This window comes from Diadema antillarum, unplaced genomic scaffold, assembly GCF_040938485.1.
Source record: "Diadema antillarum isolate AM-2024a unplaced genomic scaffold, OU_Dant_1.0 scf00000076, whole genome shotgun sequence".
Classification (NCBI taxonomy): domain Eukaryota; kingdom Metazoa; phylum Echinodermata; class Echinoidea; order Diadematoida; family Diadematidae; genus Diadema; species Diadema antillarum.
Genome location: NW_027270965.1, coordinates 621,439 through 646,460, shown reverse-complemented (window position 1 = coordinate 646,460; position 25,022 = coordinate 621,439). Strand labels below are relative to the sequence as shown.

The following is a 25,022-nucleotide window of genomic DNA, read 5'->3' as shown; positions in this document are numbered from 1 at the left end:
ATGTACACTTCGGCTTCAGAACTTCTGTATAACGCCAGCAGACACCACGTGTATTGGAAAGAGATCAAGATCCTCGTTCCCCCGACGTGGTCTCCACAGGAGCACTACGGCGTCGCCAAGACGGAGACACTTGAAACGGCTCACGTCACCGTGCACTCCGGGAGTCCACGAGGCGATGAGCCGTACGTGGATAACCCTTTCGGCTGCGGCCAACAGGGCATTCTGACTCACATCTCGCCTGCGTTCATTTCCGACAAATTTTATCGCGAAGAAATATTTGGTCCCACAGGTAGGTGAAAGGTTGGATGTTAGAGTCATATAATTCAAAAGGTTTGTGTAGACCATACTCAAATGATTACCATACAATTACAAACGAATACTAGTAATCAAATATCAGTTCCCAGGAATAATACACCTGTATCGCTAGAAAGAGAGAAGGGGAAAATATAGGAGATAAAAGTTAAAAATATTAGACAAAGAAAGTCTTGACCCACGGCACGGTAAAATCATGAATAATATTGGGATAAGCGAACTAAATACAATGTATAGGGAAACGCGGTAAAACCATGTGAAAACAAGGCTATTTTGTGAACATGAGTGTGCTGGGATGGGAGGCTTGTGATGTGATGATAGGATAACCACATTTTATTTTGCAATGTTGGTCGCAGCGAATATCGCCGTCAAACCGCTAATGATCACGTACCACGCATGTTTACTTTCTGCAGAGAGCGTCTTGGTGAGAATCTGGGCGTATTTTCGATGGGGTTTGTTCGAGGAACATTACGACGCTGCGCTCAGCGAAGCTGGCGTTGTACCGGCGTATGATGCCGGTGGCCGTTCGATCGGGACGCGTTGTTCGGCGAACATAGAGGGCGAGGTAATGTGGCCGGACTACACTCCATGCAACTATAGAGATGGGAACAACATCGGATATCCAACGGAGTGTCGCTTCATCCCTATTCGCGGACAGACTGTTACGTCATCACTCCTCTTCGGAACCAAGGATTTTCACATTCCCACCGTGAGTGCACATTTGCTAGTATTCTCCCCGTATTTCAAAGATATTCTCATGTATTTCTGGTAGATAATGAGCCTGTAGAGGGATGTTGGTATACACACACACACACACACACACACACACACACAAAGTAGAAATTATTGTACTTGAATGTTCAAATAAACACATATGCAAATATTCACATAATATATTATGTACGTATCAATATATATATTGAAACAAAGAAAGGAAAACTGACCAGAAACAAATAATCGATGAAAACCAAACCCAATTACAAGGACATATTATTTAGGCGTTATATTATAACGCCTAAATAATATGTCGTTGTAATTGGATCATTTAGCCCATTTCACTGTGACGTCATCATCCGTGCAATTGCGGTTACATTTACCGTGCAATTTTGGATCCATAAAGGCCGTGTCACACCTTTCCGGGCAAGCTAAGCGGGCTTGTTGCGAGAAGGGATTTTCCAGCACGTAGGACATTTTTCTGTGGCTGACAAGAATGTTTGTAAGTTTCGCACTTGTGTCTTATCACCTACTAGACACCTGTTGCCTTCTCCTTGCGTGTATTCCGTGTGGCCTGCATAAGAGCTTTGAAACCGATCCATTTTCTGTTACGAGCGACTTGCGGGTACTGCAAAGTACCTGCGTTGGAGTTGCCTGCAAGGTGCTGCCGGTAAGGGTCTCCTACTGGTGTTCTGCTTGTACCTCTGCAGGCAAACCCCGCGTCTCACTCGGAACAAGTTTTGAGCATGTTCAAGGCCTTGTCATACCGTATCTAAGGAAGTTTTGCGGGTTGATATGCTGGGAAACAAATTTGCTACACGGAGCTCTCAGTTGGTCCGCACCTGACAATACTTAGCGCGTATCTCACCCGTAGTTGCCCGGAGGTGCGCACGCGAGTCCGATTTCCCCGCAAAGTTTTGAGCATGACCAAAACTTTTCCGGGTGAGTCGCGGGGATTGCCTGCAGAGGCCCACGCAGAACACCAGTAGGATGCCAGTAGCTGCCGCAAGTCACAAGAAGTTGACCCGCTTGAAGTACGTAGGTTGCCCGCGGATCTATGCATCTATGCATCTATGCAAGATAATGGCATTCTGTTGGAGTTCTGCCATATCAAATACTTTCAGAGGGATTCCTTCACAAAGTTGTCAGCCCTCACTATCCACGTACCCATGCGCCTGACACGCAGGTCACATGGAATGTACTTAGAACGGATCCAGCATGTAGGACGCACGCGAAACTCGCCCAAATTCTTGTCCGTCCGCAAAAATTGTCCAGCGTGCTGGAAAATCCCCATACACAACTGCTCGTATATAGGACCTGCGTGCGTTTAACTACGGTTAATTACGGGTGAGAAGAGTGCTAGGTACTGTCATGTGCGGCTCATCTGCAGGGACTTCCGGATACAAACATTGTTCTTCGCAAGTCGCACGCAAAGCTTGCCCGGAAATGTGTGACACGGCCCTTATGATTAGCTCCATTGCACGCCGAAAGTGCTGCACACTACGCGTGTATAACGCTTGCGTTTGCAGTGTGTGTTTGCGACAACGCGCTAGCGGAAAGCGCTCAGTGAGCACTCTCTCCATTTCATATTCACTCTCGCTTCTAAATCATTAAAACATCATAGGCCTATGACAATGATCTATTTTAGGCGTTATATTAAACAAATAATACATGTTTTTCATTCGCGCAATGGGCAAAATATTTCATTCGGTGCAAGATGAAAACTTTGATCCATTCAACTCATTTCATCTTTCACCTCAGAAAAATAATATATTCTGTCCATTGCACTCATAACCTTCTTTCGTCGTTAGAGGGCGTTAGTACTCCGGAGAAACAAAATAGTACATTCAGGCAGAAGGTATGGAAACCAGACTACACATGGCTGTAGGCGTATATCACCCCCCCCCCCCTCTCTCTCTCTCTCTCTTCCTTTCTTCCTGTGGCAATCTCTATAAAGGTTGACTTTATACCCGTAGAAGTACTAAAGATTTGAAATGGTCCACGCACAGTGCAGAATCTTTTCCCAATTCCAGCGATTACACCTGTCCACAAACCAAACCCCAACGAAGATACTTTATGGATAACCATTAGTATGATGACAATGCATGGTGTTGATACGCCACTAATTTTATTGTTCTTTCTACTACTACTACTACAACCGCTACTACTACTCTACTTCTACTTCTACTACTACTACTACTACTGCCACAACTGCTACTACTACTCTACTTCTACTACTACTCCTACTACTACTATTACTACTACTATTACAATAGATTAACGAATTTTGCGACGATGATCCAGAGAGCCCAAATTTCCACAACGCGGAGGCGTTAAATCTTCAAAACAAGCGATGCGGAAACCTCGCAGCCTGGACGGTGATGAGGGAAAAAACAAGCGATTTCGACAACGGCCCACAGGTGGTGACAAACACTAAGCCCATCTTTACGGTCATCCAAGCTCCGCTGTCTCGCAGCGTCGTTATCGTTCTCGACAAAAGTGGCAGCATGTCGGTGAGTGTAGCGCTTTTTAAATTGAGGTTGACGAAAGACGAATTAATCAGTAAACGAGCACGAACTGATAAAAAGAGGTAGAGAAGGAAGGAACAAAGTTATTGATTCAGTTGACCATCAGTCAATCACTCATTCAGTCCCGGAAAGGATAACATACATGTATAAAATGAATACATTTACGATTGAAATAATATAAAAGAGAGAAGAAAAGGGCACTGAGTTACTGAATCAACAGATAAATAATTGATACATTCGTTCAATAAACATAAAATTAGTCGATTTGATGTGGATAGATTTCTGACAGTCATGTCATTTTCAGGAATCACTTCAAATCGAAATACCAAGTAAAAGAAAAAAAACAACGAATTCAATTACTTACTTTATTTCCATCGAACAAAAGGCGAAACATAATACAAAGAATTCAAGCAAAAAGCGAGGAAGTACAAGCTGAAAAATATTGTTGTTTGTATCTGACAAACTCTTATCTAAGCTATCCCAGAATCTTGGTCCTGTATTTTGAGTATGTACAGTTCTCATTAAGGGGAAATGGAATTAACTGTGTACATGACTATTTCGATGAAATAAATGGTAAAAAATTTTTCGTAATTGATTGTGATTATAATTAAACATAGACTGTCCAAGTTGAAATAAATACAAATATTTTATTTTCAAAATTTTATAATAAAAAAAAGCATCAGTATTTTCTCGGGTACCAAAAAAAGGTAAACCTAAAAATTTAATGAAAGAAACTTCTCCTTAGTGTTGTCAAATGCAATACCATAGTATTGCCTGTGAGGCTGCCAAAAGAATTACTAAAGAGCGTATTATTTAGTCTTTCATAATTTATTCGCTTGAATCGACTGTATAAAATTTCTTAATTCATCATTTACTGTCCTTATCGAAATTTTGGGGGCAAGGTGAGAGTAGAAGAGATTGGAGTCATCCGTGAGTAATATAAATGAGAGATTGTCTGATTCAACCTTGGTAATAACAAACCACTTAAGAATTATGCCATTAATATCTGATATGTTTGCATATTTACATACGAAATGAAATAACGGTGATGCGTGACAAATAAACGCCCACACTCACGTACACGTGTCACATGTCTTATCATGCTATCATAAGGACAATATAAATGTCGAAAATATGTGTGTGTATGTATGTGTGTGTGGGGGGTGTAGGTGCGTCTTTGTGTGTTATCTCCTTTGGAGATGTATTCTCCTGATTGTTTTTTTCTGCTGTATTCTTTTGTACTGCGGTAGGGGAACGAACGTTTCATCAAAGTGATTTCAGCATCTACTGAATACATTCGAAATGTCATTCCGATGAAGAGTCGACTGGGCATCGTCTACTTCGACAGCAGCGCTTCTGTGGGCGCTGAACTCACGCGAATCGTCGACGACCAAACGCGGGAAAGCCTGGTGAATTCTCTGCCCCCGACCGAGGGGGGCGGTACGTCGATCAGCAATGGAATACAAAAGGGCATTGAGGTATTAACAAACAATAGTTACCTCTGCAGCCCAAGTCATTACGGATATATGGTTGAATGTCTCGCTAATGTCTCTTTCAAACTTTATTTCAATATTATGTTAATAAGCTGAGAAAAGTAGAAGGTACAGAGAAGACTGTCCCTTTGTTTCCAGTAAAAAACCGGCGGTCCCATGTTGAGATCAACTAAATGTAATGATAATGTTCTCCTCAAAACTTTCTGTCATTCGAATAGTTATAAATCAGAACACTTCTTAATACATTCCAGAAGAAAAACTAGTGATTGATTCCTTTTTGAATAAGTACTTTATGTTTTCAATTCCATTCTTGCTGTCTGAAATGTCTTTACCGCCCGTTAAACTCCCACAAGATAAAACAGAACTGTCAAGAAAACGGAAAATACTGACCCCTCCTAGGCTCCTACAATCCAGATGCGCGTGATGCGACCTATACAGACACGAATTTGATGGGAATTGTGATTGGTACCCTGTATACTGTACTCATTTGGACCCATGGGCTGAGGAACCTTTTTTTTTCTATTTGTTTGGTGTGAAGGAGCTGCCGGGGGGGGGGGGGGGGGGGGTTCATGGCTATAGTGCTCGTGATTGGATCAATGGTCACTGGTTCCCCCTCGCTTCGGCGTTAAGAATTATGATTCTATTTGCAAAACTTCCGGGGGATCAAATAATGAGCAAAACTTACTGTTAGCGAATGAATACCTGAATATAAGAAAGTCCATAAGAGAACATTTTCGAAAACATTACGAAAGAGCTTATTTTGTATTTGTCAGTTATAGCAATGTTATGTACATAAGTTGAGATGTAGACCAGTCATTCAAATGATACTCCGTTTTTTGCATTACTTTGCAAGGGGTCCCCGACGATGATAGCCAAATTTGGACTTGGGCCGTTCTTTATATTCAAGTAATCAAATGGCAAGTCGATGCAAGCATGTTCACTAATACTTAGATTCTCTTATAACCTATACAAGGTACTAGGTGAATATTCTCCTGGCGGCTATATTCTGATTCTCGGCGACGGGGAAGATCAAAGCAACTACGTTGAAGACAACCGACAGTTAATCGAATCATCTGGAGTTATTATCGATACCATCACGGTCAGTAGCTCTGGAGATTCGGATATGAGGATGCTAGCCGATATAACGCTCGGAGAATCATATCACTGTATCGATACTGACAGCGGGAACTGTCTTATTCAGGCCTTTCAGAGCACTATCACCAGCCGCCCAAGTAGTGTTGCTGGGCAAACCACTCCCGTACAGGTAGGTATACGACCTTCTGTCGTATCAAGTCCCTTTGCTTGAAGGCATGAAAAGTTACTTTTTTGTTTTTGGCTCACAGGACCCCTTTTCATAAAACTTGTTATCAAAAACAAGTGACTATAGTTATAAGCTACCGAAATCATTGCATCTGTTTGGCTGAGAGCAAATTTGTCATAAAAAATGTGGCAGTTGTTACTGATAACAAGTTTTATGAAACGGAACACTGAGCCAAAGGCTCAAGTGAGATATTGCGATGAGTCATCGTCCGAAGTGTGTCCTGCGTCGTCCGTTGTACGTAAACTTTTTGTATTTTCGCCTTCTTTTTGAAAACCCCATGGCAGGTTTTCTTTAAACTTTTCAGGTAGCATCCATAGGGGGATAGGATCTCAATTTGTTCAATTGGCCAACACGCCCCCACCCCCGACCCCAGGGAAGCCCGAAAGCACCCAAATTGAGAAATCTTTAAAATGTTCTTCTCTCTAACCCTACAGGAGAATCCGGCTGATTTTCAGACTTTTACATTTGAAGAACTGTAAATTGGTTAAACTGGGTACAGAGTTTCAAAACGTATTGTAATTGGAATAAGGAATAAGAATGTTTTCAAAATTTACAAGAAATCACAATGAACAAGGATGATGACATACTAGCTTCACCATAAGAATGCATGAGCGGGGGCTCAAGGAAGTAGAACAACAGCAACAACAACAAAAAAGAGCATGTATAAATTCTAAACAGCTAACCTTGTTATGCAAACGGTATTGTAATGGAATAACCTTGCTTCATATTTGAAATATGTAAGCCTCCTGCTCGTGAATTTTTACGGTGTGCCCTGACTCATGCATTCTTATGGTGATGCTGCTATATCAGTGTAGTTTGCTCTGGGTGTGTTGAAGTATTGGTTTCTCTGTTCTAGCACCACAATTAATTCCACAAATCTTAACATGGAGCTGACGATTTATGTAGGGCCTACTCTATGATGTAAAATTATGAAAATCGCTTGGACTTCCCCTTTAATTAATACAAGCTAATTTCATTTTATGGGGAAGTAGATTAGATCAGTACCTGTATTTTCAGGGTTTGTTCGTGGCAACGTGGGTTGAGGGAGGAACCGAATTGGGACCCGTGAAGTTTCACATGTTCATCTTCTTATTGTGAACGTATGGGTGCCATGTCCCCACTCCCTGGGGATCCCATCCAGAAGCCCCCAAAATATGACAATGTGATATATATATATCCTAGGTAATATTCTGCTCGCCCCCTCCCCGCTTTTTTTTTCTTTTTTTTTTTTTGGTACTATACATAGGAATATAGGGTGTCACCACTTTGGGCGCCCCCACTTTTTTCTTCTTCTTCTTCTTCTTTTTTTTTACCCCGAAAGTGGCACTAGAAATAGAATGAAACCTTGAAGTGTGAGCGCGGTAAGGCCTTTGTTTTTGGACTTTGGACTTTTTTTTTTGGCTTGTTAACTGATGAAACCCGGAAGTGCCCTCCTCACACTTTTGAAAACGTGGCGCCGGTCGTGTTCTGCAACAATGCATAGAAGGTGAACTTACGATAGTCCGGTGAGCGTTAAACCAAATAGTGTCTTGTGTTCTTTTTCTTGTGTTTTTGTGTGCCTTTGCAGTATTATGTATAACATAGTATGAGATGCAACATGCCAATGGCATCAAGTAAACTCAAATTTTAAAGATGCGGCTAGTTACAGGCGGATAGTTGCAGAGTGGTCTGCCCGTGACAGACCACTAAAGGCCGTGTCACACCTTTCCGGGCAAGCTACACAGGCTTGTTGCAAGGAGGGTTTTTCCAGCACGGAGGAGAATTTTCCGCGTACGTACAAGAATGTTTGCGAGTTTCGCACTTGTGTCTTACCTGCTATACTCGTGCTACTTACATTCTACTTGTGTGTATTCCGTGTGACCTGCGTGAGAGCCTTGAAACCGATCCGTTTTCTGTTACGAGCGACGTACAGGTACTGAGAAGTACCTACGTTGAAGTTGCCTGCGAGGTACTGCCGGTAAGGATCTCCTACTGGTGTTATGCGTGTACCTCTGCGAGCGAACCCCACGACTCACTCGGAACAAGTTTTGAGCATGCTCAAGGCATTGTCATTCTGTAACTGTATGGGGAAGTTTCGCGGCTTGACTTACGGGGAAACAACTTTGCTACCCGGAGCTCTCCGCAGTTAGTCCGCACGTGACAGTACCTAGCGCGTATCTCGCCTGTGTTTGCCCGGAGGTGCCCACGCAAGTCCCATTTAACCGCAGCCAAGTTTTGAGCATGACCAAAATTTTTCCGAGTGAGTCGCGGGGATGCCAGGAGAGGTCCACGCACAACGCCAGTAGGAGGTCCGTAGCGGCAGCTACTTTTTCTTGGAACCTGCGTTTACAAGCTTTGCTTTTGCGGTTCCATCATATTTCACAACTTATAGAGAATTGTCTTATGTACATTATATATGCTGACACACTTTCTGTTCATCACCCGATTTATATAACATATTTTGTATCTTGCTTAGTTTGTATTCTTTTTTAATGTATCTCGATGAAATGTATCTCAAGTGAAAAATGAAAATAAACGAGCTGGAACTGTTTACTGTGTCTCGAGTGTAAGACCAGTGCAGTTTCAGTTATTCAATCAATTCAATCAAACCTATAGCAGCCAACTCCCATACAGGTACCTCACAGTTCCCGTATGCAGCCAAGATAATGACATTCTGTGGGATTTCTGCCATTCCTTCACTGAGTTGTCAGTACCCACGCGACACTGGTACACAGGTCACACAGTATACCCGCAGGTAGAATTAAAGTGGAACGCGTCCAGCAAGTAAGACACATGCACTGACTCGCCCAAGTCCTTGTGCGTCCTCAAAAATTTCTGGTATCCTCGAAAATCCCCACACACAACAAGCCCGCGTAGCATGCCCGGAAAGGTGTGACAGGGCCTAAACAAGGTTGCGGGTAAAAAGATTTGCGTGGGCACCTCCGGGCGACTACGGGTGAGATACGTGCTAGGTACTGTCATGTGCGGCTCATCTACGGGTACCTCCGGGTAGTCAAAATTATTCTTTGCAAGTCGCACGCAAGGCTTGCCCGGAAAGGTGTGACACGGCCTTAAACTTTTCGCGTCTTACCGCGTCTCCCCAAGTTTTAATCACTGATTAAAACTTGAACACGGATTATCACGTGTGTTGCACGTCTTTACCACGTGTGCAACCCGTGGTTGTCCGCGGAATAAAATTTTGAGCAATTCAAAACTTTTAACCGCGTCCGACGCCGTTCCAATTTTTCCCCGCGTCCTGCCACGTCCATAAATCGACCGTAGCTCTTCTTAAACTCGACATCAACTCGAACAATATCGTCTGCTTCACGGGAGACCACTTTTTGACGTGTTTTGGCCGTGATTAAGCCGTAAAGCGCTGTGTGACCGGGCTTTAAGCTCTGCTAGCGTTTTCACGATGTATGCAAAGGCAGAGTATAGAAGAAGCGCACCGATCACTCTGAAAAATTACACATTTTTGTTTATGTCGAAAAAGATTTACAGCTCTGACGTTCAGATCCAGCAGAACGTCGACAGGGAGATCGTTCCCCTTGTCATCGACTCCGCCCTGGGCAATGACACGGTATTCACGGTTACGTGGACGGGAAGTAACCCAGTAAAGGCAGTGGTTACCGGATGGGAGGGTACGCGGATTGACCATAATGATCGAAGATATCACGAGGATGCCACGAACAAGATTATTTCAGTCACATTGCCATCCGCTAAGGTAGGTTGCATTGCCTTGACACTCAGTGCCCATAAGGGATAATTAACTTCCCACCTCATAAGATACGTCAGGGTGCATGATTGTGCAGTGGATAAGGATCCCAGGTAAGGCTGTCAGGGGTTACCGCCAACCCCCCCCCCCCCCTTTACCCTCCCCTTTAATTTTTGTTAAAGAAACTATCTTTGTGAGGCAATTGTAGAGGCACCAGAAAAATGCGCTGAGTTCTTTTGTTGTTGTTGTTGCTTTTCAGTCGATGAAACGCTGAAGTGGCACGAGATACTGAAAAAATTGCATGGGGAAGCCATTTTTTCTTTTTGCTGCTTAAACCCAAAAGCGGCACCAGAAATATTGTTGCGCCCCCAGTGTGTGAAATAATCGAACTGAACATAAACTGGAACTAAAAATCTACACTTTTTCTAGTTATGAACTCTCCTATAAAAATCCTAGTTACAGGCCTGTAGGACCAATACAAGTTATAAGCTTGGATCAGCTAACCCCTTTGAGTCAGAAAAAAAACAAAAACAAAGATACAAAAACAGAACAAAGCAATCCAAAAATAGAGAGAATCAGGAATATATCTTACAGAAAAAAAAAACAGCAATAACCTCGGACAGGTTGGTATGAGTACAGCACCAGAATATAACTTCAGAATATCATTGACCGACTTTTTATTCACCTTTCATACATTTGATAACAAAAGGTGAAAGTTATGCCATCAATTTTGATGGTTCTCTGGGAGTGCGTTTAGACAGATTAGTGAGTGTCCGCTGACATTTTGACTTAGTTGTCATGTCTATACAAATTAAAACCTTTTTGATCGCGCTGCGTTTGCTATTACGATGTAATAAATGAATGATTTGTTTACCGCTTTTACAATATTTTGGTTTTGTTCCCCTTAATTTAAATACGTATTTTTTTATGCTTCCTTCTAGCCTGGTCAGTGGAATGTGACAATCATAAACACTCAACCGTCCAGCCCGGCGTACGCAAGTGTTGCGGTGACGTCTAAACCAGCGTCAAGGGAATATTCACCTGTTACCGTGACGAAATGTTGCCTATTTGCGTTTAACCAAGAAGGTTTAGGAGATGGAGTTCCAACTGGCTGTAATTATTCAAACAGCTGCCATCTTTATATTAATGCACAAAAGAATTCCACAGGTGCACTTGTGCCTTTGATGATCAGGGTTCCATGCCGCCGTCTTTTTTGAGCAATCTGTAGATTCATTTTGTACTCTGACATTATATCGTCTATATTCTGCTTGCCTATTTGTCAAAAGGAATGAATGTTCTCTTAATGATAAAGCATATGAAACAAAAGTAAATCCCGTCTAAGATTATGTGCAAAAATGTAAACCTGAGCTGTGTGCCGTGAAAATATTTGAAACTGTACTCTCACTACAAAGCCAATTTCATCATCTTTCCGATCACTTCCGACAAATGAAACTGATATGGTATAATTGTCGAGTATAGTTCTTTATTCATTTATATGTTAGATTAGTGTAAAGTCATTTAAAAACGAGTAATTCTGATTTTCATTCTATCAAATTTTGTACAATTTTTATTCGCACATCCCCGTGCCTGTACTATTAATGTGCCACTTGTTTTGACAAGAAGGGACGGCGAAAAGCAATTACCATCGTAAAGACATGTCTTCCTTTGAGAGTGACGAGTCATGATGCAATGCCACATGAATCCTATCTGTGAGGCAGCTCCAGCTTAGCACATACTTCAACTAAACATGGGATCAAAGGGAATAACCTCCTTGGGCTGACTGGACGTGCTGATATTGGCATGCTGTGATGTCTGCTGTTGAATTAATACTCAAATATCAACAACAAAAAATAAATTCGTTAGCAATTTCTTGTCTGTCGTTGGTGAGACCATTTTCACCTTCAATAGAAATTATTCCGTCTTAGTCTTTTTTTTTTTTGCTTGGCATGAGAGCTTTCAAAGACTTTCAATTTTGTTGATTGTTATTTTTTCCTTAGTTTTAAACCTTTCGTTATGTAATCAACCTTTCCTTGGCGAATCTTTGTAGTTACTTGATTTCTCGACCGTTTGTAATTCTTCCAATCAGCAACCACCTTTGTTTTTACTGCAGATCTCTCAAAGGCGGCGACTTCGTCGCCGCGGAGTCCAGTTGGCAAAGGGTCTGGAAACCAGACTACGTCGATGCCTTAATGATAATCCAGCGAATGATATCCAACTAGGAATCCAGCCCGTCACAGCTTTGACGTATAGCAATGTCCAGTGACGTAAAATGGAGTCTGTCTCCAATGTAGGCAAATCCGTTCTCTGCAGGCAAAATGCCTTATCTCCACAAATTAGCAGGTAACACAAGACTGACTATAACAATTCGCTTCAGAGGCAGAAGTGACGTAACTCTCAGAACAAAGATGTTGAGTACTCTGCATACTTCAGAATTTCCGTGGCTTATATACAATTGTAGGTCCATTGAATGGTCTATAATTTGCTCCAACCTGAGGTTACACACTTGTACGTACTTGTGAGTTCAAGACTCTTCCAGAAATCTTATACTGACTCACTGTCTAACTATGTGCAGAACTACCCATCACATTAGGGTACAAGGACAGCTGTGCATGGATTACATCACATCATCCCCCCTCTCACAAAAAAGAAAAAAAAAGTGTACCAATCATATTAGGCTGCAAGTACAGTGCATCCTCAGCCAAATATGTAGGCACTTCCTAGATCATTCTAGATTGGGCGAACTATATTGTATTTCCTGTCACATGCATGTACTGTACAGCTGTAGCTATACCAAATAGAAAGTTCTCCACTAATTTGGTCAACCTGGAAACATACAAACACTAAAGCAACTAGGCATACAGTACATCATACATTTACATCTACTAGAAGGTACATTCTTGACAATATTCATTATGTTTGTCACAACTGAGAGAGCTATAATAAATACTCCGAGGCATTTACAAGTACTAACCTGATCTATGTTTGCGTTACCAATACAAAGATACAACATCTTGCCTCTAATTCTCTTTCTGTGACCAAATCAACATACCTTCACATTTCTTCGCATATAATGCAAGGCGATTACATTACAACCAGTCTGGAATATTCTGTAAATCCCTATTCAATTTTAAATAGACTCAATATCGACAGGTTTGTCACCAGGACAATAATGCACGTGTCGTCTGCATGTACTGCAACACTATAGTGGTTGAGACAATTAGGAAGGTCCTTGATAAAATAGATAGAAGAGGGCCTAGATTAGACCCTTGTGGCATACCGCACTTAATACGTTGAGGGAAAGATTCGACACCATTCACTACTGTGTATTGTTCCCGCATGGTTAAGTAACTTTGAAACCATTTACAGGCATGATCATCTAATCCATTTAGCCTTAGGTTATCAACGAGCATAGAATGATCTGCCCTATCAAAGGCCTTTCGGAGATCTATTGTGGCCATACCAATCATTTTACCCATGTCCATGTTATGTAACCAGTCTTCTGTGATTTCCACTAGCGCAGTTAAAGTTGAGTGACCAGGTCTGAACCCGGACTGATTCACACGTATGATATTATTGTCATCAAGGTAAGTATATAATTGGTTAAATACACACTTCTCTAAAATTTTAGCTGTGATCGCAATACAGATATTTAGCAAATTTCACAAATTCGTCATTTGTGACCGATTGCCACTTTTATGAATAGGATGGAATGATACTGGAACCTCGTCGTATTTTATTTACGTATTGTTATTTAAACTAAGGACTTTAATATGGTGTCCACCACTGGTTTTAATTAGGATACAAGTATAATTTGTCTCTATAACCCCATGATTTTTATCGGGTAAGTTCATCGATATATATTTCGAACATCTTGCTCACACACGGGTTCTGGACGAAATGTTGCCTATTTGATGGAGTTCCAACTGGCTGTAATTATTCAAACAGCTGAAACATGGGATCAAAGGGAATAAGACTGTTTTACTCCATTTCTCAAACCTCCTTGGGCTGACGTGCTGATATTGGCATGCTGTGATGTCTGCTGTTGAATTAATACTCAAATATCAACAACAAAAAATAAATTCATTAGCAATTTCTTGTCTGTCGTTGGTGAGACCATTTTCACCTTCGATAGAAATTTCTCCGTCTTAGTCTTTTTTTTTTTTTTTTGCTTGGCATGAGAGTTTTCAAAGACTTTCAATTTTGTTGATTGTTATTTTTTCAACCTTTCCTTGGCGAATCTTTGTAGTTACTTGATTTCTCGACCGTTTGTAATTCTTCCAATCAGCAACCACCTTGAATTTTTTTTACTGCAAATCTCTTCTTTAAATTTCTCTTGTGAATAAGATCCAGAATTATGTGGCCTGTACCATACTAAAACCAAAATATTTTCTTTTTTTTATGTGAGAAAACTGTAGGTCAAGTGGCAGCAATTCTAGACCATCAGCCATTAAATCTTGACGAACAATGAAATTTAAATCCCATTTGATATAGGCCGCTGCTCCTCCTACGTGCATTTCTCTATCTTTACGAACAAGATTATATCCTTCTATTTTCAATTCAGAATCAGTAATCGCATCATTGATATGTGTTTCACTCTTTGCAACTCTTTGCTTGAATACATCTCAACTCAGCAATATTTTCAGGAACTATGCGCTATCCAAATGAATGAATTTTTAACCCTTGCATTCTGAAATAATTTGTGTCCCTGTATCAGTATCTACACCATCAATATCATCAATCGCATCAGTAAGATGGAAGTGAGAGTTTGAAGCAGAGTCTGTCTCTCTACATAGAATGTCTCTCTGTTCATAACTGGTTAATGAGTCCACAGTCCTGTCAATACGTGAAAACGGTAGCTCTTTAAACCTACAAATATCGCAAATCCAGTCACAGTCTGATCGAAATGAAACTTCTCTGTTTTTGAATACTTTATACATCACAGTAGACATCTTTCCACAAAGTAAGGCGTTCTGATTTGTCCTCTCTGAATGCTGACAAAATAACACTTGGAAAACGAATTGTCATAAAAATTATCTTTACAGTCAAATAATACCTTCACAATAATATAAAGCTGGCAAAGGCTCTCGGTGTCACTCATAGTCTGGGTGCCAAAGGCTGAACCTTGTTTTACCGTCCACCCAATGTTTTTTGATGGTTTTACACTATTTCGGGGGTGCTGAATCCGAATCTGCATGATGCAACTCTTGCGTCCTTGAGGGTTTTGAGATATTCAAGATGGCCGCCAAAATGGCCGTCCAAACCGGAAATTCCCATGTATTTCCTTCTAAATGGTGAGAAATTGAAATCAATTGATGATTCTAAGCTATTTCGAGGATACTGAATCCGAATCTGGCTGATGCGACTCTTGCATCCTTGAGAATATTGAGATATTCAAGATGGCCGCCAAAATGGCTGCCAAAACCGGAAATTCCTATGTATTTCCTTCCAAATGGTGAGAAATTGAAAACAATTGCAGGTTCTAAGCTATTTCGAGGATGCTGAATCCGAATCTGGCTGATGCGACTCTTGCATCCTTGAGGATATTGAGATATTCAAGATGGCCGCCAAAATGGCCGCCAAAACCCGGAAATTCCTATGTATTTCCTTCTAAATAGTGAGAAGTTCAAAACAATTGATTCTAAGCTATTTCGAGGATACTGAATCCGAATTTGGCTGATGCGACTCTTGCATCCTTGAGGATATTGAGATATTCAAGATGGCCGCCAAAATGGCCGCCCAAACCCGGAAATTCCTATGTATTTCCTTCTTAATGGTGAGAAGTTCAAAACAATTGATGGTTCTACGCTATTTCGAGGGTGCTGAATCCGAATCACGATGATGCAACTCTTGCATCGTTAAGGGTTTTGAGATAATAAAGATGGCCACCAAATGACCGCCAAAAATGGAAACTCATATGTAGACCCCCTTTTTCCTTCTAAATAGTGTAAAATTGAAAACAAATTAATGGTTTTACCCTATTTTGAGTTTGCTTAATTTGAAGCTGCAGGATACAGCTCATGCATCCTTGATGGTTTTGAGATGGTAAAGATAGCCGCCAAAATGGCCCCCAAATGGCCGTCAAAAACGGAAACTCCCACCTAGGCCCCCTAATTCGTTCTAAATAGTGTAAAATTGAAAACAATTGGTGGTTTTACCCTATTTTGAGGGTGCTGAATCCGAACCTGGTTGACGCAACTCTTGTGTGTTTTGGGTGTTTTGAGAATTCCAAGATGACCGCCAAAATAACTGTCAATATTGAAATTTTTGAGACCCTATTCAGCACCCTCGACATTTTGTTGTTACCATTTTTGCATTCCTCAGGGTTTTCAGATGTCCAAAATGACCGCCAAAATAATTGGCAGATATTGAAATTCCAATGTTAATATTTTTTTTTCTAAATGGTGAAAATTTGAAAATAAATTAATGGTGTCACCTCATTTCGAGGGTGCTGTAGGTTTTGAGATATTTACAAATGTCCTGATTAACGGAAATTCCTTTATATTTTCTTATAAATTGTGAAATATTGTGCTATAACGTGAAGCGAGGGATTAAAAGCAATAATCAGTATTCTTGAATTTAGCTCGGTTGAGCAAATTTGTCAAATCAGCCAACAATTAATGGCTTCCAAAATGACTGTCACAATGGTATTGTAATATACTGAGATATTCCGATATGTCTCAAACGGAACTTTAACACGTAATGGAAAGAAAAATGATATTGACATCATACTGAAACGTACAAACACAAAGATAAGACTGATTTTTTTTTATGCACAATCGTTATAAAGTAATGCCTGTGGTAACCAATAAGGGCTCCGCAGACTGATGTGAAGTTAATCCTTTTTGGCTATAAGAGCAATATCAAATTATGGCCTGCTGGTATTTGGTGTTGAAATTTGTCTTGTATTCTTTGAGTCTCGCCGCGTACTCTTATGAAACTCGTGGCATATTCTGATTACGTCACTAGAAATGGTTGCATCCATGACCACTATAGTAGATATCAATATGAGGGTAATTTCAAAAGCACTCTGCGTGATTATGATATTCGTAAGTACTGGACTATCAGTTATTACCTTATATGTTGTCGTTTGTTTGTTTGTTTGTTTGTTTGTTTGTTTGTTTTTTTTACTGCGCGTTACCTGTGATTTTTCCATCCCCTCGTGTGTATATATGATATCGTCGCTTGGGCAACAAGACCCTGTATCTGAAATTTTAGTAAAAATGACTTTTTTGAATACACAGTCAGATAATCAGTTAATGATGTCCTGTCCAAACCTTAGCTGTCTTACCCCAAAAATGATGCTACCATGGCATGTCAAAGGAAAGGTTCTCACATTTGTTATAGTGCTTTGGCTGCCATGTTTGTTTGCTTTTTGTTTCTATTTTTGTTTTTCTCTCCTGAACATGTGACATTTTGTAGATACGAAGATTGTCGCCCAATGTGCATATTATGTATAATCATATATATATGATATTACATCATATTTAAGAAAAATTTAAAGCAGAACTATAAAAAATGTCCAACTCTTGTCTTCAACACTGTCATCTAGACCACCAATATAAACCAATTAACCAATGTGAGTGTTCATGGATGAAACGATTAAAACTGTTCATGGATTAAAACGGGTAATGTTGGGAATCTCAGTAAACTTCTCTACATCACTATCACAATATGATCGAGATGGGTATGTCTTGTCCACTGATTGTTATTGTTCAAAACATATCCATGATATGAAGATGAAACAGTGTAATATTTCAAATATTCAACCTCATCTGTAGTCTTGCAGGATTCATTCCTGGCACATCTGTATCTTACAAACTCCAAGATATCCAGTAAAGCTGGTTTCACTGTACAGCAAGTTCAAAAGGGATGTACAATATGCGTTCGTGTATCAGCAGAGTATGGCTGGGTTTAGATTTTGCCATTGACGAAAACCTGAAATAGGGTAAAACCATCAAGTGCTATCAATTTATCACCATTCTGGCGAGGATTTTGGCGGCTATCTTGAATATCTCCAAACTCTCAATGATGCAAGGGTGGTATCGTCCAGATTCGCATTCAGCACAGTGATCGAAATAGGGTAGAATCATCAATAAAATTCTTCTCAATTGCGAAACATTAAAATTGAAATACGTGGAAAGTGGTTTAGGAGGCCATTTTGAAATCGGAATAGGCTAGAACCATCAATTGTTCTCAATTTTGAACCATTGAGTATGAAATACGTGAGAATTTCCGATTTTGGCGGCCATCTTGGCGGCCATCTTGAATAAACAAAACAATTGATGGTTCTAAGCTATTTCGAGGGTGCTGACTCCGAATCAGGATGTTGCAACTCTTGCATCGTTAAGGGTTTTAAGATAATAAAGATGGCCACCAAAATGACCGCCAAAAATGGAAACTCATATGTAGACCCCCTTTTTCCTTCTAAATAGTGTGAAATTGAAAACAAATTAATGGTTTTACCCTATTTTGAGTTTGCTGAATTTGAAGCTGCAGGATACAGCTCTTGCATTCCTTGATGGTTTTGAGATGGTAAAGATGGTCGCCAAAATGGCCCCCAAATGGCCGCAGGAGATGCATCATCCATATTCGGATTCAGCACCCTCCAAACAGGGCAAAACCATCAATTGTTTTCAATTTCTTACCATTTAGAAGGAATACATCGGAATTTCTGGTTTTAATTGGCGGTCATTTCGGCGACCACTTTGGCGGCCATCTTGAATATCTCAAAACCCTCAAGGATGCAAGAGTTGCATCATCCAGATTCGGATTCAACACCATCGAAATAGGGTAAAACCATCAATTGTTTTCAATTTCTCACCATTTAGAAGGGAATACATAGGAATTTCCGGTTTGGGCAACCATTTTGGCGGCCATCTTGAATATTTCAAAATCCTCAAGGATACAAGAGTTGCATCATCCAGATTTTTTTATTCAGCACCTTCGAAATAGGATAAAACCATCAATTGTTCTTAATTTTTCACCATTGAGAATGAAATACGTGAGAATTTCCTGTTTGGGCGGCCATTTTGGCGGCCATCCTGAATGTCTCAAAATCCTCAAGGATGCACGAGTTGCATCATCCAGATTCGGATTCAGCACCCTCCAAGCAGGGTAAAACCATCAATTGTTTTTCATTTCTCACCATTTAGAAGGAAATACATCGGAATATCTGGTTTTAATTGGCGGTCATTTCGGCGGCCACTTTGGCGGCCATCTATAATATCTCAAAACCCTCAACGATGCAAGAGTTGCATCATCCATATTCGGATTCAGCACCGTCGAAATAGGGTAAAACCATGAATTGTTTTCAATTTCTCACCATTTAAAAGGAAATACATGGGAATTTCCGGTTTTGGCGGCCATTTTGGCGACCATCTTGAATATCTCAAAATCCTCAAGGATGCAAGACTTGCTTCATCCAGATTTGTATTCAGCACCCTCGAAATAGGGTAAAACCATCAATTGTTCTTAATTTTTCACCATTTAGAAGGAACTACACGGGAATTTCCGGTTTTGGCTGCCATTTTGGCGGCCATCTTGAATATCTCAAAACCCTCAAGAATGCAAGAGTTGCATCAGCCAGATTCGGATTCAGCACCCTCGAAATAGGGCAAAACCATCAAAAAACATTGGGTGGACGGTAAAACAAGGTTAGGCCCAAAAAGTGGCTTTGGCACCTAGACTATCAGTGATCGAATGACGACATTCTCCTTTTCTCTTGATGTCACTCGAAGATCTTTCCGTCCTTGGACCAGGTCCACGCTATGGCTTTACTCTTCCTGGCCAAGAACAAGAGCTCCTGACGCATGTATATGTGAGGTCTTCGCTGTAGAAGATTGAGGACCCCTACAGCTTCGATTACTCCTGGTACACTTTTTGACGTGCGTTGTACATGGAAAACTTCACAATGATGCTTTTCTCCTTTACCGCTTCGTTGGGTGTTTTGTTTCTCGGCATGATTCTGTGGCTGCGGCCGATGTCACGGGGGTGGTGGGGGGGGGGGGGGGGGGGGGGGGAGAGGTTGATGCCCAGACGATCACTGACGATGTCGCTTACCAATGTATCTGTGTTTTCTCCTTGAGCCTTCTTTATGCCATGGAACCTGAGACAATTTTGGCGACTGTATTGCCCCTGTTCATCTATGTTTCTGTTGATGTCTGATAAGTCTTTCTTGAGATGACTCACTTGCTTTTCTAGCTCTCTCATCTTGCTGTCATTTTGCTGAGTGTCCATTTTGATGGCCTCGTATACTTGTTGCGTCACAGTATGGAGACTGTCACGGCTTTCACTAATGCCTTCAGCACCTCTTCAGAATAAAGGGCCTCCTTAATCTTTGACTCAATGGTCAACGCTAGCTTAGTGTCCTTGTCCATTGACAATCTTTGGTCGGTTGACCAGCACGCACAGCTCTCTCACTTGACATGGACGTTTGACCTGCTGCCCCGTGAACTCTGCGACCGACATTTACTGGGCCTCCGTTCTCACCGTCTTTCTTCACGGTGCTCACTTCGTCATTCAGTTGTCACAAGATATTTCACAAGTTTACTCAAGTAGATAGTCAAATTCAGCTTTATTCAAATGTCCATAAAAGTGTTAGCATGACGCCTCACCTGACTTGTGCATATCCTCAAAGTGTACAGTCTCACATATAGTACATGTATGAAAAAACTCTTTTTATTTAGTTGTTTTTATTTATTTATCTATTTCATTTTATTCATTCAGTATTCTTTATCCAGGAAAGCCCCATCCGTGGGTTCTACACTTGAGTTTCAGGAGTTTCGCTTTATTTGAGTTTATGTAAACTTTGTTCTCTGTTTATACCTTCCTGAGTTTTAAAAAGGGAATTTGAATTTCTGCACAAGATAGATATGTCTCTATAATACTGCTGATGACTGACGTGCAACATTTTGAAATTGAAGACAGTCACTCTTTTAACATTCCATTTCATCCATTTGTTCTTTTTTGTATACCTTTGTTCATAGGATCGGATTTACTGAAAGAGGACGGAGTGTTCTCTGGGTACTTCCTACAGTTTACCTCCAACGGAAGATACAACGTGAAAGTCAATGTGGTCGGATACGAATTAACAGAATCTGGAGACACCATTGGGATAGGTTAGGCCGCGTTACATAGTATTGGCGTATTTCTACAATCATAATCACAGAAGTCGCAGTATGCAGTAGAAATCAGTGTTACATAATTATGTTACTATTTGACCATAGATTATTACGCTGCTAAAGATTTGCTCGTGGAAAAAAAAAACACACACCAAAAACCAGAAAGAATTGTAATAATTATTGTGAAGCATGTGTAACTGATGACTCATTTTACTGTTGACATAATGATAAAGGAAGTAAATAAAAAGCAATTAAATGGAGGTCCCGTGTATGAGGGAATCACGACTCGTGCAGGTAAAGATCCCGCTACATTCATTCATCGCAACGAGCAGGGTGCTTACCCGTATGAAGTGGTCCAACTATCCAACAACGGGCGAATGGTGTCGGCCCCTCGATTAGCCCCAAGTGACTAGCTAGCAATAGTTAGCAAAATGATATCATCCAGGCACATTGTGCCATACAAAGACAGATGACGGCAGTAATTTATTTTTTTTTTCTATGCACCTGCAGTAACGACCCAAATTTTCCATTCTTATTTACCAGTAAAACGAGACGTCACAGCCACGGAAGAGGAAAAATCCGTGCCGTCTTTCATGCGCACTGCATCTGGCGGCATGTTCGAAGTGGCGAACTATCAGCCCAACGCCCCTGATAGTATAGCGCCCTCTAGAATCCATGATCTTACCTACACGTCTATCTCCTACTCCAACACCACCATCTCTCTGACTTGGACCGCTGTAGGGGACGACCTCGATCAGGGGAAAGGTAAATGGAGACTGACCATCATCAAATTTCCGAAGAAGCCTCTTGAGTGATAGCGCAACTCTTCAAGAGGATTATGTCATGGGGGCAGTGTGATAAGTGGTTAAGGTTTTGGACACATGAACATGAGATTCTTAGATCCAGTGCTGCCAGGTGCTTAGGTGCCTACATCCTTGAATAAGATGTTTTCATCCATTGTGCCCCTCTCAACCCAGATGTATCATTCGGTACACCACAATGTCTGGAAAATAACATTGGCCTGGACTAATGGGAGAACAATGTAGTAGGTCAAGAAGCTACACGGGATAAGTTAGGCCAAAATCATGTATGGCAATATGGCATTACTTATTTCAGGTTGTACGGTCATGTACCGAATGTGCCACACGATTAAGAATACCTTAGGAGTTGGCATTGAAGACTCTTGTAAATGATGCGTGCATGAGGGTTTTAAACATACATCACAAAACTGGTTTATCTTCTTTCCCATATTCTAGCAAGCAGCTACGAGCTCCGCTACACAACCACCTTCTCCGTGATCCAAAAAAATTTCACCATGGCACAAAGCGTCTCCGAGAACCAAACCATAATTGGGAATCTGTCATCGATCGCCCCCGCCGGAAGTACGGAGTCGATCACGATCGAGCTTCCGGCTCGTAGAAAGGACATCGTCTACTACTTCGCTATCAGTGCGTGGGACGAGGCGGATAACGTTGGAGATAAATCCAAAATCGCATCCGTCTCCATCCGGTACATCCCAGATCCCACTCCACAACAACCTACCCAAACTGAGCCATGGAACATCGAAACGACGTCCGAAGGAGAGCACCAGACCTGTGCCCTCAATGTCGTATTCTTGGCCGCCGCGGTGGCTGTGGCGTGGTGGTGCAGCACGAAGTCCATTTAAAATGCCAACGCAAAGTCGTCCAAAGGACATTCAATGGAGACAGACGGGACACGTCAATAATGCTTATTCCATTGAATAAGTATCTTGAAGAGAGATTAAGAGTGAGAGAGAAAGGTTCAAAATGGATAGCTGCTAAAACGGAAAAAGAGGTTCGATTTGATTATGCAGTACCACTCCATGTTTTCGCAGACCTTGCCAGGCCGACAGTGAATTTGAACAAGCACGATTGCAGAATTCTTCTTTGCATTGCAATGTTATACCGTTTTTCACTTCACACGTTTTGATTAAAAAAAATCGCAATGATGCAATGTTCTAGTTGCAATAGCGTATTCAATTTTGATAGGGTGATGTTCTTTGACTGTTTGCATAGTGATCGAGAGACTCTTGCTCTATTGACTTGTGGTGCACCCAGTAGTCAGTGTCATCATCCTGACAAAGATCAGAAAACTGGGCCCCGTTTCATAAAAGATATTAGGATTTCAACTCTTGCTGGAATGACAACTGCCAATGGCAACAGCCAATCAGGAAACTGGATTCTTGTCGTTACCATGACAATTGCCATTCCAGCAAGAGTTGCTATCATATCAATTTTTTTATGAAATGGGGCCCGGGTCTCTTTTCAGGACAACACTCCAAGAAAGATACATATAGGGTGCGTCGCAACCTAACGCAGCTTGATGAGGTGATATCAATTATATAATATGGACTAACCCTGACGGGGATACGACATTTATTGTCTGAAGTATAGAATCGCATTGTAAGAGGCAAGGGCAATGCAATTTTAGTTCAGGCGTCAGACAACAATGTCGTATCTCCCTCTAGGCCAGTCGTATCATAATTATCTTCCCCTAAGTTTCCCATCATAATCTACACAGTTAATCTTTGTTTCCTTTCCTCTCGTTGAAATGGAGGTAAAATGCTATTTTGCATTCTTTGCATCACGTTATTGCAGTCATGTAGCAGCCAATACTGATGATAATGATGGTGAGGTGAAGGGGCTGTAGTGGCTGAGTGTGAACGAAACACAGAATTTTATTCAACAAAATTATACTGCGAGAGTCACCGCATTATCTAATGCCATATCTAACTGTTACAAACATCACTGTTTCGTGCAAACACATGAAATTCCTTTAAAAAAATTATGTGCGATTTTCATGGAACTTGTTGATACTTCAATTTGACTATATAGTCAATGGTTTAATAAGTTGGAGTGGTATTGCTTTATGTTTACCATGTTTACTATAATTCTATACCTTGCATGGCCGTATACCTAAGAAACAGCATGTCACTTACCTTCTTATTTACAAGGTATTATTTTCTGATCCTTTACATTATCGTTTACTTCTAGTGTTTTGTTGCTGTTTTTTTTACTTCATTTTATATTGTTAAACACGATCTCTGACTGAGACTATGATCTTTTCCCGAACTGTGGATTTGTTGTTATGATTTTTTAGAACATGGCCTACTCTTCTGCTATTACTAAACCTTATCAATATATCTTTTTGTTGCTGTTATGTTTGTACAGAGTGTATATAAATGTATTGTGCCAAGATATATAACCGTCATGCTGGAATGAATAAAGTCACTTGCCATCCAGACACCAAGCGTGTGTGTGCATAACTACATGGCCCAGTGTATGCCCGCCTGCACCTTTTTTCGATTGCTTCGAAAGCATGGACGCAGCGGGCATCACGAACTCGGCCCAAAATAATTAAAGCGCTGCTGCTCCACCCTTGCCGACCAAGACGTTCAAGATTTGTTTGAGACCCTAACGATCACCCGGAGCATCTGGAACCTGCCAGACCGAATACGACTTGGGATTGGCCACTTTGTCGAAGTACTTCAATCTTACGCCCAATGTCGCATTCGAGCGCACCAATTTACTAAGCAGGCAACCGTGTCAACAACCGTGCCAACATCTTGCAGCTTTGCCAAGCAAATCGACAACCTCGTTCCTGACAAGTTTATCGATAAGTGTGCGTCAAAGCCACTCCGACAAAGACTTGTGAGGGAGCCCTCTCTCAAACTGGCGGAACTCATGACCATCGCTCGTGCGTCAGAGGCTGCCGACAAACAGGCCTCCCTCATGGAGTCTGTATGCACTCCATCCTGCCCAAGCTAATGCACTGACGACGACACACCACCAGCGAGCAGATTGTGGTCGTTTTCCCTCC

General features: G+C 41.2%; 1 protein-coding gene across 1 annotated transcript; it reads left to right on the top strand.

Moving 5' to 3' along the window:
- On the top strand, positions 1 to 24,970 carry LOC139717512 (calcium-activated chloride channel regulator 1-like). The gene is made up of 10 exons (XM_071629016.1): positions 1 to 289; positions 726 to 1,021; positions 3,303 to 3,539; positions 4,805 to 5,032; positions 6,021 to 6,311; positions 9,841 to 9,988; positions 21,048 to 21,179; positions 21,726 to 21,947; positions 22,439 to 22,826; positions 24,775 to 24,970. Exons 1-10 carry the CDS (start codon positions 1 to 3, stop codon positions 24,968 to 24,970), a joined length of 2,427 nt encoding a protein of 808 aa, XP_071485117.1.
- The last annotated feature ends 52 nt before the right edge of the window (positions 24,971 to 25,022 follow it).

What these genes read in the sequence shown, in the direction of transcription:
- LOC139717512 (XM_071629016.1), top strand. Translation starts at nt 1, where the DNA reads ATGTACACTTCGGCTTCAGAACTTCTGTATAACGCCAGCAGACACCAC. An exon ending in GGCAAACCACTCCCGTACAG is followed by an intron (nt 6,312 to 9,840) that starts GTAGGTATACGA and finishes ATGTCGAAAAAG; the next exon opens with ATTTACAGCTCTGACGTTCA. An exon ending in GCGGTGGCTGTGGCGTGGTG is followed by an intron (nt 22,827 to 24,774) that starts GTGCAGCACGAA and finishes AACATCTTGCAG; the next exon opens with CTTTGCCAAGCAAATCGACA.